At 37.8% G+C, this 15106-nt stretch overlaps 1 protein-coding gene across 3 annotated transcripts in view; it reads left to right on the top strand.

Annotated features, from left to right (window-relative positions):
* The window catches only part of LOC134805102 (potassium voltage-gated channel unc-103), a 41636-nt gene that overhangs the window by 16346 nt on the left and 10184 nt on the right, over positions 1-15106 (top strand). For 2 of the 3 annotated variants that reach the window (XM_063778401.1, XM_063778402.1), the window contains exons 2-4: positions 8158-8244; positions 8606-8753; positions 8844-9025. In XM_063778401.1, coding sequence (XP_063634471.1) covers positions 8158-8244; positions 8606-8753; positions 8844-9025 — 417 coding nt within the window. Of the gene's footprint in view, positions 1-353; positions 866-8157; positions 8245-8605; positions 8754-8843; positions 9026-15106 lie in introns of all 3 variants that reach the window. The other variant, XM_063778400.1, reaches the window with a different exon arrangement.

The following is a 15106-nucleotide window of genomic DNA, read 5'->3' as shown; positions in this document are numbered from 1 at the left end:
CATCAAATGTTTATATTGAGTGACATGTGTATTCATTGCTCGTATATATATTATTGAAATAGTACGCATAGATAGTTAAACCGGACAAACGTCCGTAAACAATGGAGCTTTATGTTGTTTTCCGGCATACAGCCCCTTCCAAGAAGAGATTGTCTACATAGCTCCTTTTATTCTTGCTCTCTCTAGGCTCTCTAAAACGACAGGGCAACTCGCTTCCTCTATGGCCTTCCAGTCATAGTGCAGGACAGTCAGGTTAGGTTTATTCATTTCTAATCAATTTTTTTTTAGAAAATTTTATGTATCGAATCATAAAACCATACCATTGTAAACATACATAATATCACTGTTGTCAGAGCCAAAAAACTTTAAAACGTATAAAAACAGTTCAGTTTCACTGTTCTGGTCATTAAGCATTGGGGATTTAATATCCTCTAGAAACTAAAGAACACTTAATTTGTGAGTATTCGGAGACACGAGTCACGCATCTATGCAAAACTCGGCAATCGCTTTACTGGAGTCGGCCACGGCATTCGAGAGGGCGGTGCTGGAATGTGAGCACCTGGAGGCGTCCGAGCACGGGGGGTTCCGGTGAGAGCGTTGGCGCGGCAGCGGTATGGAAGAGCGCGGGCCCCCCGACGTGCCGCTGATCGTGACGCCGCCGGGCGCGGGCACCGGCGCGGGCGCCGCGCTCACCACCTCGCGGCGCACCGCGTCCGCGCGCGGCTCTCGAGACGACCAGCTGCCCTCCGCTTGGCGCTCCTCAGTCCGTGTGCGCGACACCGGTTTCCGCGGCTCTCGCAAGAGCGTCGTACGTCTCGAACCACCCTGTAATGGTCTCAACGGGCTACCCACTATCGGCAAGGAGGTAATAGAAATCTCTTTGCTTACTACCTACCTAATCTATATATATAAATGCGTGTGTCCCGACTGACTGACTGACTCATTCATCAACGCAGAGCCGAAGCTACAAAAGCTGGATAGTTGCACATTAAGTTGCATTTATAAAGTGTACAAGAGATAAGACGCGATTTTGAAAAAGTCAACCCCTAAGGAGGTTAAAAAGGAGTTGAACGTTTGTATGACATTCAAGTCTTATATTAAAATAAATGTAATTTCAGCGTGTTTGGAAATTCATCCCCTAAGGGGGTTAAAGGGGGGGTGAAAATTTGTATGGGGATCAAGTTTTATTTTAAGTTAGGAACTTGAAACTTAAAACTTCTTCTTCAACCTACATTAAAATAAAAGTTAAGTAATTGCACCATTTTTTGGAAATTCAACCCCTAAGGGAGGAAGCAAAAAGGGGATGAACATTTGTATGGGAATCAAGTTGTATATTAAATTAAAAACTATCCGATTAAGACATTTTCATAAGTTTAAAAAAGTAATTTCAGCGCATTTGAAAATTCATCCCCTAATAGGGTTAAAAAGGGGTTGAAAGTTTGTAACGAGAACGATTTTAGCAGGGACTTGAAATTAGTAGGAACAGATAATTTTAAAAAATACGAAAAAATAATCTAAGGCACAATTAGAAAATTCGGTCCCTACGAGTAAAAGGGTTAAAAGGTGGTTGAAAGTGGGATTCGGGAAATAAATACACGCGGATGAAGTCGACGGCAAAAGCTAGTGATACCATAATCGTTTTTAGGGTTCCGTAAAACGGGACCCTATTACTAAGACTTCGCTGTCCGTCCGTCCGTCCGTCCGTCCGTCCGTCCGTCCGTCCGTCTGTCACCAGGCTGTATCTCACGAACCGTGATAGCTAGACAGTTGAAATTTTCACAGATTATGTATTTCTGTTGCCGCTATAACAACAAATACTAAAAACAGAATAAAATAAAGATTTAAATGGGGCTCCCATACAACAAACGTGATTTTTGACCAAAGTTAAGCAACGTCGGGAGTGGTCAGTACTTGGATGGGTGACCGTTTTTTTTTTGCTTTTTTTTTGTTTTTTTTTTTATATGGTACGGAACCCTTCGTGCGCGAATCCGACTCGCACTTGCCCGATTTTTTTAAACAGACGTCTAACTTACGGTACCCTAAAATATCATTAACAGTCATCAAAAAAAAAACTTCTTAGTTTAACTAGGCAGTTGAAGATAGTTGAAAATGTTTTATGTTAATCAAGTAGGTACCTAAATAACCTGGGGTAAACATCAGGGGCACCTATATTGTAGGAATATCACCACTGCTAGAGCATTCCACCGTTACGAAATCAACATCTGCACACTTTTTTTTGACTTTTCTAGACTAGTAATACTATTTTAGAGACTTAGCTAGTCTTTTTATCGTGTACCTATTATTAGTATTATCTTAAAGCAGCTTGTTTTGTTAAGAAACCTTATAATTATAACCTACTTTTACTATAATACGTAAGTTGACAAAGAAATTCGGCGTTAAAGCAAATGTTACGTAAGCGACTCTAACACATAATTGCGCCAATACTTTGAGCTACAATTAGTCATTGCTTAACCCTTTATAAGGCAGAGACGATTTGGAAACCACTTAGTTAATAAACATTTACGGAGAAGAACATCCTCTTTTTTATTTAACTATAATGGTATTATATAGCGAGTACATCAGGCTTTCTTTCCTCATTCATACTTTTTCGGTCAGTATTTAATTTTAGTGTAATTAATTAATTTATAGTATGTGGTCAACTTATGCACTATGCCTGTCAAGGGAAGCAAGCTATCGTCATTGTTTCCATTATACTATTAAAAATATACACGTCGCTGTATCTAATAATTTGAATGAGAGCTCTTGCAATTCACGATGGCGAGTGGCGAGACTCTTATTGGTATGATGACAAGGTCTAATTTTGATAAATTCACTCTCCATCGTGAATTGCAATAACTGTACTACGTTGTTTGTAGTGTCAGGAAAGTGTATCATTTGCCACTTTAAGATTAATAAAATTATAAAAGGTTACATGCTATATCGATAAGTATTGTAATTAGAACTTTATGCGGAAGTCTCTTTCTAACTCCTTGATAGAAAGAGACTTCCGCTTGTAAATTGTATCGTGAAACGGGCCACAGGTTATAATTTTTTCAGTGATATTCGTATATTAATCCTACCCACTACAAGATACACAATAATGTTCGATTTACCGTATGTAGTCAATTAAACGCCAGTCTGTACAGAGCACGTTATAAGAATAAGAATAAGAATAAGAATAAGAATAATTTATTAAGAAAACCTTATTGCTAATGTTACATTATGCGTGAACTTTTACATTTTACGTACATTGTTACGTGCGCCTGAACTAGGAATATAATCCTGTATCTCAGGCAAAGAGATAATATACTAATTTAAAGATCAATAAACAATAAAACAAATTAAAATCATGAACATAGAGACATGAATAGCATTATGTTTGTTATGTCAATGTCAATGAATAGGTGTATTGGAAACAGATCATTTGAAAACTCAAGTGCACTAACAGGCTGAGTGCATATATTGACCACATGTTTTTATTAATGATTTCGTTTTTTTTTTTGCCGTAGATGTGTTCCCCAGTACATTACAAACATGGTAGTGTATTTAACTTTCACGTAGCATATCTGTATAACTGGGGCCTTATAAAGGGTTAAATAATGGATTTTGTTAAAAAAGCTACATAAAAATCTTGCCGTTTTCATGGAATGCCCCAGCTGCGTTAAATTATGGTGAAATGTAATAGCTATTTGTGGGATAAATATTTATGTAGCGTGCCAAACAGTACTTACTCGTATAGAAACATATGCGCTAGGTAACTGCTAAAATATAGGTACTTACTAAATGCTAAAAAAGAACCATTACTTTTGCCTCCACCATTTTGCCTCGACTAGGCAAAATGTTCAAGTGTTCATTCTAACTTCTCCTTCACGTACTTACCTACCTTACTTAAGAGTTCAAAGAGTTCCTCGTAACACTCGGACACCATAAAACATTATAAACTATAAAAGTATAGTTTATAATAGGAAAAACGTCTTTACGCTTTTTTCTGTGATTTGTAAAGATTGCCCACTGCCCACTGATTAACAGTCCGCCGGACGGTATCGGCCTGTCAGTTAGAACAAAATTTTGACAGTTCCGAACAACTGACAGGCCGATACCGTCCGGCGGACTGTTAATCAGTGGGCCCCTCTCTCCCTGCCTCCATCATTAAACATTTGCATTTTTTAAGAATCCAGTTAGATAAATAAAAAAAGTTTGAATGCATTCAGATAAAAAAAACAGTATATTAAGTATATTATTACACTGAACTTGTAAATACTTCCTACTAAAAATACTTATTCTCAATAAAACAAGAAAAAATAATCAAGTTCTTAAGGGGCCCACTGATTAACAGTCCGCCGGACGGTATCGGCCTGTCAGTTGTTCGGAACTGTCAAAATTTTGTTCTAACTGACAGGCCGATACCGTCCGACGGACTGTTAATCAGTGGGCCCCTTTAGCCGCTAGCGATGTTTTCTATTAGCTAGTTATACGTTTGTATGTATACTGGGTCAAGCAAATCTTGTCAGTAGCAAACGGCGGCAAATTTGAAAAATCGCGGGTTAGCAACACTGTGTTCGAATAATTCGAAAATCGCGTGTCGTCTGTGTTTTATCTGTGGAATGTGGATCGCGAATGACAGCCATCATCTTTGTTTACATTCTGAATCGATTCTATTTCAAGACATATTTCTGCTGTGTCGCCATTAAATACCAATATATTAAATAAGATTGTGCTTAATCAAAGCTAAGATGCCTACAATGCCTACAGTGCCAACTGAGAAATCTAATAAAATATTAAAATCCAGTAGTAGGACATCTACCTGCTGAAGCAATGATTTTATTCATACATTCTTGTTTAACGGCATAGTCCCAGGGGCGTATTTACCATAGGGCCAAGGGGGCCATGGCCCGGGGCGGCAGGCCGCAGGGGGGCGGCGAAGCCGCCCCCTTGCGGCTTTTTCTGGGCGCCTTTTATAATCAAACTTAGCTATATTTTTTATTATATTTTAATTGACATTTAAATTAATAAACAAACGAACGCTTCAAACCCCACCAATTGCTAAAAATATCTACCAACAAGTACCTAAATTAAGCAACATTTTCGTTCAAGAAGTATTAGTACGGCGCAGTGCCGGATTTACCACTAGGCTGAGTAGGCTGAAGCCTATGGCGGCAGATTTTAGGGGGCGGCAAATTTGGGTCAAAAAAATATTTTATTAGCTGTTCAGATAGGGTCGACCAGAATTTTGTCGCTCCCCTATTTATTTGTAAAATTTAAATAACAAGCCTTGTCGATTTTGCTGACCTCTGTCATGTCAAGACCCTTTATATTGAGACAGACAAACGGCCGGACGGACAACAAAGTGATCTTATATGGGTTCCGTTTTTTTCCTTTTAAAGTACGAAACCCTAAAAATTTACCTACTATTTTCTCGAAAAAATTTCGCGCTCGCTACGCTCGCGTTTTCACTTACGTACCTAACATTATTTGTGACCCATCTGACTATATACATACGGGCGGGGCGGTTCTTGTGTCTTCGTGGTATTGAATCTCACTAAAGTGTTCCGATCCCATGCCGAAACTCAGTACAGATAGAGTGCTCTCGATATCAGGTACAAATACAATACTTTTCATGACTTTCCAGCACCACAGAATGAGGGATAATGGTACGGCCTGTGTAATACGCATCCCTACTACTGTCGTCTGCATAGCAATGATTATCATTGATATGCAGCAATGACAGCACAGAACCTAGTGCAACGCCAGCGGTAATGTCCACACTATCGGAGCAGCTTCCGTCTACTATACGGCTCATGTGCGTCTACCGGAAAAAAAGCTAGCGATCCATTTGTATAACATAGTCCCTCGAGCAGACTCGATGCCAGACCCGACCGAACTCCTTAGCTATATCCAGCCTGACTGCCATGTCTCACCTTGATTCTCAATGGCCAAAACCCAGCAGTACCCACCGGTCACCGATCAGATCAGGCAAATATAACGAGGTCGCATCGTCATTGAGTGACAAAAACGGCCCATATAAAATAAATCCGTATCTAGAATAGTGACATTAGTGACGTCACCTTTCTGCACTCAAAAGAATAAAAAAATTATCTACGTTCCACTATCAGCGGAGAGCGCCTGAATAGTTTAGCTCTTCTTAATATAGAAGCTGAGCTGACAAACGTTTTAAATTACGACAGCGTTATTGATAAACTTCCTCGCGTTATCCCGGCACTTTGCCACGGCTCATGGGAGCCTGGGGTCCGCTTGACAACTAATCCCATGATTTGACGTAGGCACTAGTTTTTACGAAAGCGACTGCCATCTGACCTTCCAACCCAGAGGGGAAACTAGGCCTTATTGGGATTAGTCCGGTTTCCTCACGATGTTTTCCTTCACCGAAAAGCGACTGGCAAATATCAAATGACATTTCGTACATAAGTTCCGAAAAACTCATTGGTACGAGCCGGGGTTCGAACCCGCGACCTCCGGATTGAAAGACGCACGCTCTTACCGCTAAGCCACCAGCGCTTATTTTTTTTTTTAGCGTTATGATGATTTTGTCAACCAATTTGTACATAGGAAAACAATGTAAATGCCTATGTGAGTAAATGGTAAATGTTTAGTTTTTTTTTATTTCACACCCCAAAGGTACCTGTTGCAGGTTTATTTTTTCTTAAATAAAATTGTACTTTATCGTCACTGATGAAGGGGGCGGCAAATCAAAATGGCCCGGGGCGCCAAATTTGTAAATACGCCTCTGCATAGTCCACTTCTAATTTTATTTTGAGATCTTCAAATTAGTTAATCATTTTTATCAACATCACACACCGCTTTTAAATTGTCCGTCCATACCTATTAATAACAATTTCAAACATTTTCAATAGAGAATCCGCGAGTGACAATTTGAATTGACGGGCGCGCTCAGCGGAAAAAAAAAGTTTTGGTTCGATGTACATTGTACATTGCTGCTTTTCTTAGCGCAATACTACTCTTTGAGTGTTGCCCTACTTTAGTTTGCTTTACATTGCTACTGACAAGATTTGCTTGACGCACTATACTTGATAGGTTTTGTAAGATACTGAAATACTCGTATATGCCATTGTCAATGATTAACTAACGGTTTGATTACAAATACGAATCTTTAATTTCCATTAATAATTACAATCAATGTAGTTATTATTCAGGAAAATGGTATGGGCACAGCGAGCTTGGCTGGCCCAACCAGCGTCATAGAAGGAATTATAATTTGGACATGATTATCTACCTACATTATAGATTGATGATAGCAGATAGATGGCTGTCAAATCTACGCGGTTTACTAAAAAGTGTTATTGGTTTTGAACAGTACTGTTTAACGTAATTACTTAAATGTATTTAATAACATATGCTCTTATTAAGAGAAGTGCTTGACTAGTGTTACACTGATTATCACTCCATTTAGTGAAGTGTAATGGTTCACAATCCTGCAGCGTAATCTCAAAGTAAACAATAGTTACATATAATTCATATTTATAAAAATACAATAAAAATTCCACATTTTTTATTAAGTTTTGTGTACCTTTAAGAATGAGCTTAGGTTTAGTTTCGCGTTTTTTAACGTTATATTTTAATAATCTATAGAGTTTCATTAATGTTTTTGAAGTTTTTGAACTTTATTAGTCTCAGTAATTATATTTAAATTTCTAAGTTTCGCTCCTCGCTACCGTTATTTAGTATATAATGAAACCTCAGTAAACATACTAAGGCGAGCATGCTGTAAAAATTAGCATACCCTGTAGTGTTTTGATTAGAGGAATGTGTTACATATTTATTTTTCATATATAAAATACATTAACAGAATTTTGATATATAAATAATGTTTCAGCCGCAAGAGCATATATCCTAGTCGTAAATGAATTAAGCGTGTACAAGAACACGGTCACACGAGTAAATACAGTGGCGGATTTGCCCTAAGGCCCAGTAGGCCCGGGCCTATGCGGCAAAAAATTAGGGGCGGCAAATTGTGACAATAAAATTGCTGATGATAACAAGAAATAACTTAAAATGTAGTCAATATGATGGGTGCTGCGAAAGGAGCAGCTATAGGGGCTGGGGCCTAGGGCGGCGAAGACTGCAAATCCGCCACTGAGTAAATAATACTTGATGAAGTAGCGATGATATTGTTCGCAGGTACTGTCACTGGGTACGGCGGCCGGCCACAAGGGAACTACTCAGCCTTCTCCTCCCTGTACTATACTTCACCATTCTCCTTATAAGGTAAGTAAGGGTTGCAATGTTTCAGTTCCTCCATTTCTTTCACACTTGACTGATGATAGTGATGATCGAAGACTTTCGATAGTTTTTATTTTATTTTAGCAAAGCCAATTAAAGGAGGACTCACGCTAGACCGATCCGTGCCCGGGCCGAGGCGTCCGATATGTCAATTTCTATGACGGCTAATCGGAGATCACGTGGTGCTTTCCATAGAAAACGATGCTCCGGTAGCTCCGGCCCGGTCTAGCGTGAGTCATCCTTACACGCATTCACAGAACTTTGGTAACCTTACCTTAAAGAACAGTGTTTACTTGTCGATATTTTTGAAATTCTATGTGACTTTATTTATAATCTTTTATTTCAGGCCGCTTGGGATTGGTTGATCCTAATATTGGTCATCTACACTGCAATATTTACTCCATACGTAGCCGCGTTTCAACTTAACGAGCCTGACTTCGATAAGCGCTCGCGGAGCTTTGGCGAGGATCCTATTGTCATTATTGATATGATCGGTATGATTATTTTCATTAAATTAAGACACCGTAAAATGGATTAGATTGGATTTTTTGGCTCCATTTCAATGAGTATTAATATGCTTACAGTGGACGTGACCTTCATAATCGACATTTTGATAAATTTTCGCACTACGTATGTGAACGCGGCCGACGAAGTGGAGTCGGACCCGGCCAAGATCGCCATGCACTACTTGCGCGGCTGGTTCCTCATCGACCTGGTGGCCGCCATCCCCTTCGACCTGCTGCTCTTTGGCACGGACACCGACGAAGTGAGCTGCATTTCCATCCTTCCACCCATTACCATTTTAAGTTCATATCACACACAGAACACACATTAGAATTAGATGACAGCAACTCACCAGACTGTCTTTTGTCCGAAATATTGATTGACGATTGAATAGGTACACGATGGAGGTCGTAGTTACGTAAATAAGTTCTAAATCAAATTGAACACTCCTACTTAAAAACTGCAGCCATACGAGTAGCAACAAGATTAAGGAAGGGCAACGCAGCGCGGCGCGGTGCTCGCGATTCATGCGCCGGACGGAGGAAGGGGTCGCAAGGCCCGCTACTTAAACTAGGTCAACAAGGTGGCGAACCCAATGCATTTCTGAATGTTTCTATCGTAATCTTAATTTATTGCAATCATATTAATCTAAATTAATGAGCGTTTTCGGACAAACGGAACTCTGGATGTTATGATAACCACGTAGGTATCCGTAGTGAATGCATATTCTGCAACTATCACCTTGCAAAATCAACCACAATCCAAAAACTAAAGTTATTATAAATCAATCGATATCAGTTATTCACTTCATACCACTGATTATTTATGGCAATTTAATAATATATGAATTATCAAATATGTAACTTTAGTCACTAGATTTTTATTTATCAGCAGTGTCTACTTTGTTTGTATGCAACATTGTATAATTTGTGTGTAGTAGTGTACTTTTATTACAAGTAGTCGTCCATTTTATAAATACGCAATTTTATTTGATTTGGACGCAGAGATCTGAGTGATGTTTCATGTTAGGTGTTAAGCTCGTGGTGAAACCCAAAGGTGGGTGCGTATTGAATTTGTAATACCATTTCTTGTTACAGCAGGGGCTGGAAAGTGATGAGGTATACCATCTTTGAGAATTATTTTTTTGTTGCTGCCACTCGATTTTCTTACATAAGTTTTAGTTGACATTTTATTCATAATCTCCACTAGCCGTTTAAATCCACTAAGCATTTCGTTAATGGAAGATATGGACGCTTCCCTTGAGCAACATGTTTGTACGTTTCCCGCGAGCCGCCAGCGCGGACTGCGCCGCAGCAGCGCTCGGCCGCTCCTGCGCTGCGCTTACTCCCGCGCTCGGCGGCGCACACCTCCCGAACTAATATAATTTACCTTTGTACTTATTTGACTGCAGTACTGCTCAACTATAATTATATAGTTAGAATGCCTTGTACTCCAACTCACTAGAGTAGCACATACCTAATTAATTAGATAGCGTAGATATGAGTATAAAGTTAAATATCAGTGGGTGCGATTCACGTATCTGTACGCTAAAACTTACAAGTTATTATGAGAGATCATCTCAAACTGAAATTATCAAATAATACAAATACGCACCTGGTTGGTGTAGTAAGTAGGTGCCTAATATAATATAGGTACGTACACGAGTAACACTCAAATAACTTGGACAGCTAAAGTTTGGCCGCGGCGGGGTGGTAACGATCGTCGCGGTCGCAACTGTCGCAGGCAAGGTCACCGCGGGAGGGCCTTTACCTTTTCATTTAAATTCACGCATACGTGAATAACAATTTAGTTTCGTATCAACTCTACACCATCAGAATTACCTACATTGTTCTGGAATAGCAATACTAGGAGCCTATGTAGAGCAAATAAGTGCAAGAACCTACGTATTTAATGGATCACCATCGACTCTACATCTACTTGTTAATTTGAAATATTTGATGCAGTGAGTTCACATTTTAAACATATATACCTACAGTTTGGAACATCATCATGGGCTTCTCTTTGTTAAAGTGCCAAGTTCACAAACCGCACTGAGCTTCGTAGCAAATACGCTCACACTTCCCAGCAGACGATCCTTTGTTTGTACAAATCGATACGGTCGCCTGCAGTCACGACATGAAAAAGCACAAGTTATGCGAACAGTGTTTTGCAGAACAATTTCAACCACACGTTTTAATTTAATACCTACCTATCACTCTTCCATGTTAGATGTACGCTGACACTATCAATGCTTACTCTGATGCGTTTATAATTATGTGTGTTGAAACTGTCGCCGTGTTAATATCTGCAGGTCAATATCTATCCTGTAGCCTCTCTGTCTATCTTTGTACATGACCCTCAAACTAAAGAAAATAAAACTTCCTCCTTGAGCTCGGGTTGGACCGACCGCTCCGGCCTGTGAGCTTCTAGTGGAAGTGGGTATCCCGATAAGTACCTACTGGCTCCTGCATTTCGACAACATTTCACGTACCCACCCACCTTCGAAGTGGTATTATTATTAAGGTTATGTAGATGGAAGTTATCAGTTAAAAGTGTAGCATTTACTTTTTTTTTTCGAATAACCAATAACGAATCAACTTGGGGGTTATTTCTACTCAGAACCGCGAGGTTTCAAAAAGGAAAAAATATCAGTTTTGTGACGCATATTCACATACATGCGAACACTTTATTTCTTTGTTTCAATACTAGTCCTCGTATTTGGGTCATTCTCAAAAAATATGTCTGCGGTCTAATTGCCATGACCCATACAAAATGTATAAAAGAGTCGTAGAAATTAGATGCAACCGCAGACATATTCTCAGACAATGACGAATTTCTTCGTCGAAATAACCCAAAATTTCGAAAAAAAAAAAAAAAAAGTAAATGCTACACTTTTTTCCGAAACCCCCGATATTGTAACATGTTTGTTATTTTAACTAAATCGGTTTTGTTTTTTCAATTGGAATTTTCTACTACGGGGATAACATCAGACAAAAATATTTCGACATGTTGAGAAGCTTCAGTTTTTTTGTTATCATGATTTCCGAATGAAATATACTTATATTTTTTGTTTGTTCTCATTTTATCATAGGCGGTTGGGTAGTTTGGGATTAAATATATTTTGTTTAAAAGAGCATACGTACTTCACCCACGTCCCATCTGGAGCAGATAATGCGAACCTGAAGAATTTGAGGGAACTCTTCAAATTATCTAACTATTGTAAACGCCTCTATAATGAACAGCCTCTATAATGGCAGCAATAATTAACGTAGGTAGAGTCTGTGCGGAAAGAGAAGAGTCATGGAATGTATGGGATACATTTCACGACTATTCTCTTAATTTCCGCACAGACTCTATTTCACAAATTCTGTAAAATAAGTATGTAACATCAGTTTATGGCAACAGTTTACCACAAACAAGAATCATAGAGCTGTACAAGTTTGACGTTTCATTAATTTCTGCTAGTTTTAAAATATATGGCACCATACTGCCCAAGACTCCACCAAAAACATAGTTTTCATTTGTTAATTATAAATATTTTTTCTCATTTCTTTTGACAACATAATAGTCAGTCATTATGATTATAATCGTCACATCACACTGACTGTTAACCAAAATGACGCATTCATGTTAATAAAAAATAGGTATATATAAATAAAACATTGCACTGCCAGAAAATTTACTATTATCTTTTGCTTCTTTAGCTTCTCGGCTGTTTTTAAAGATTTAAGCAAGCATTACTTACTTACAAACAACACGTCGCTCACTTACTTTTCACGACTAAATGATATTATGAGCTGCAAGAAGAGAGCGGCAGCAAACGAAAACAGTCTGCTGTTATCCCACTATATATTAAGTAATTACTATATTTTAGTTGCAAATTATTTTAAGTGTCTCCTAGTCCATTTAGTATTATTTAGATTAGATTATTTTAACGAAATAAACCTTTGTTTTAAAATCTTCGATTATTTTACACCTTTCCTTTCCTTTTTAATTGAAATATCATTTTATTATTTGGTTCGCCAAACATTAACGAGTATTATACGAAGAACTTTAATTGGGCATATCAAACCAATTTATATTAAAAAATCCGAATTATTCTGTTAATTTAGAGACCGACAAAGAAGGTGTTTGCTCGACTATGCATGTTCTGGTAGCGTTAGTCGCTTATACATAAGTAGGTATGTACTTACTCGAACCAAGAAAACTCTAGTACCTAGGTACATTACCGTCAGCTGCAGCGACTTCCAGACCACCATGTATTAATTTAGATGCATTTGGATGCCTTGGATAGAACAGGATATATATTTATTCTGGCTAATTGCTGCGGCTGCTGGTATCAAAATAATACAAAGCATGTTTGAGAATCTGAACTACGTAATGCCTGATTAGAGCAATAGTATCCTAAGGTAACTTACTGTTAAATACTGTAACTACTTTACCCGAAACAAAACATTATATTTCATTATGGTTATGGGATAATATGTAATATTGAACCGGACACAAATGTCTCTTGTCTTACATAATATAAACCGAGCTCACTGGCAATCGCAAGAGCCTAAAAAGTTTTCCTAATTGGCTCGACAGTTTTACCGATTATGAAAAATCGTAGTGAGTCCCAGTGGCGTTTTGGTCCATTTGTTACTATCCCAAATTTAGTGGCTATCTTAACATTTTTAACACCTCATCAAACTACGTTTTTAACTGTCTGAATATCTGATTGTATTGTACATAAAGTACGGACGTTAAGCACTAAGAATTTAGTTTTATGAATTTTCTAATTACGCTTACTAAGTCTCGAATTGTGGGTACTTAAACAACGTTATACGTATACGAGTATGTAGTATGTATTTATACCTATACGTTGAAAACATCCACAGCTCAGGGAAAAATATTGGGCCGTTCGCACATTTATCCTATCCTATATCGGAATTGCAACCTGAAAGCCTCCGTAGATTTAGGGCCACCCACTTAGGGTTACCAGATGACAGGAATTTTCCTGACATGTCAGGAATTTTGGCCTTTTGTCAGGAATGGGGACGGAACACGAAAATGTCAGGAATTTATTTGAATACTACCTTTTTATTAACTTAAAGTAATAAAACGCGGCTATCGGCTCAATCGGGTGGCCATCGCTAACGGCTAGACCCCCCCGTTGTCGTCGTCAAAATATGAATGTCAGGAAAAATATTCGGAAATCAGGAATTTTGTTAGGAAATTCTAAATTTGTATCTGGTACCCCTAAAATTAATACCATAAAAAATCTTTAAGTAAAAAGTCTCAATATTTGTAATTATGTAGGTACCTTCTACTGAAAAGGTTTTCCGTAAATCCATATGATGCCAGACAAAAACAATTAATTACTCGATCTACCTACTCAAAAACTAGGTTTTCATGTGTTACCTACTGGTTTGATAAACGTGTATGACATACCTGTTATCTTTACATTACTTACAGTTTTTTTTACTAAAATCTTGTTACCTACATATTTTCTATCAAACTCATTTCAAATATTGTTGCGCATTAAAAAAGAATCGCATCAGGAACATCTCGAAGTTTGTTTTTTTTTATTTGTTGCTATTATTAGGATGTATTTAATGGAAATTAAGAAAATGGCTGGCTGGTTGCTAAATTTGCCACCGCTTCATCTCACAGAGTACCTATAAAACTTGGATTTAGATAATATAAGTATAGGTCTACGACTCTATATCAGGCGGTGGAAACAAGTTGCGTGGTATTTTCTAGTAGAAAGTAACCTAGCTTAAATCTAGTTTAGGTGTTATATTTTGACTTACCTACTTAACGTAATACAAAACAGTTGAATAGGTAGCAGTTAAACAATTTTACTTTTTATCAAGCGCGTCAATTGGGTGGTAGATCCACTAATACTAATATTAGGTCATTACCTATGAAATTGGCGTTTTGTTCGGAGAATTTCAACGAAACACGAATTTCCATACAATTAATTTTGCGGATATTTTTTTGATGGCTAATTCAAACCAAACAAAATTTTTCCAGTAATTTTTGACACCTTTAAGGTATGTTTTCAATATCTCCATTTCTTGAAAATTGGTACCATTAGAAAAATATAAGTAATTTTAATACTCGAACCGACAGCACATGAAAAGACCTATTTTCAAGGCTTAATTCTGAACACTTAACAATAAAAAATAACAATTAATTGTATGTAAAATCGTTGTTTATTGAGTGCACTGTAGTTTTATTGTAATTGTGTATGTACTTTTGTAAAAAAAAAAAAACTAGGATCAGACTTATATCTATGAACAAAAACGCCAATTTCATAGGTAAGGACCCAATATTTAAAAACGAAGCGCAATGTCGA

The sequence above is a fragment of the Cydia splendana genome, chromosome Z (assembly GCF_910591565.1).
Source record: "Cydia splendana chromosome Z, ilCydSple1.2, whole genome shotgun sequence".
Classification (NCBI taxonomy): Eukaryota; Metazoa; Arthropoda; class Insecta; order Lepidoptera; family Tortricidae; genus Cydia; species Cydia splendana.
Note: the sequence above shows the minus strand (reverse complement) of the source record. Positions and strands in the feature narration are given on the sequence as shown.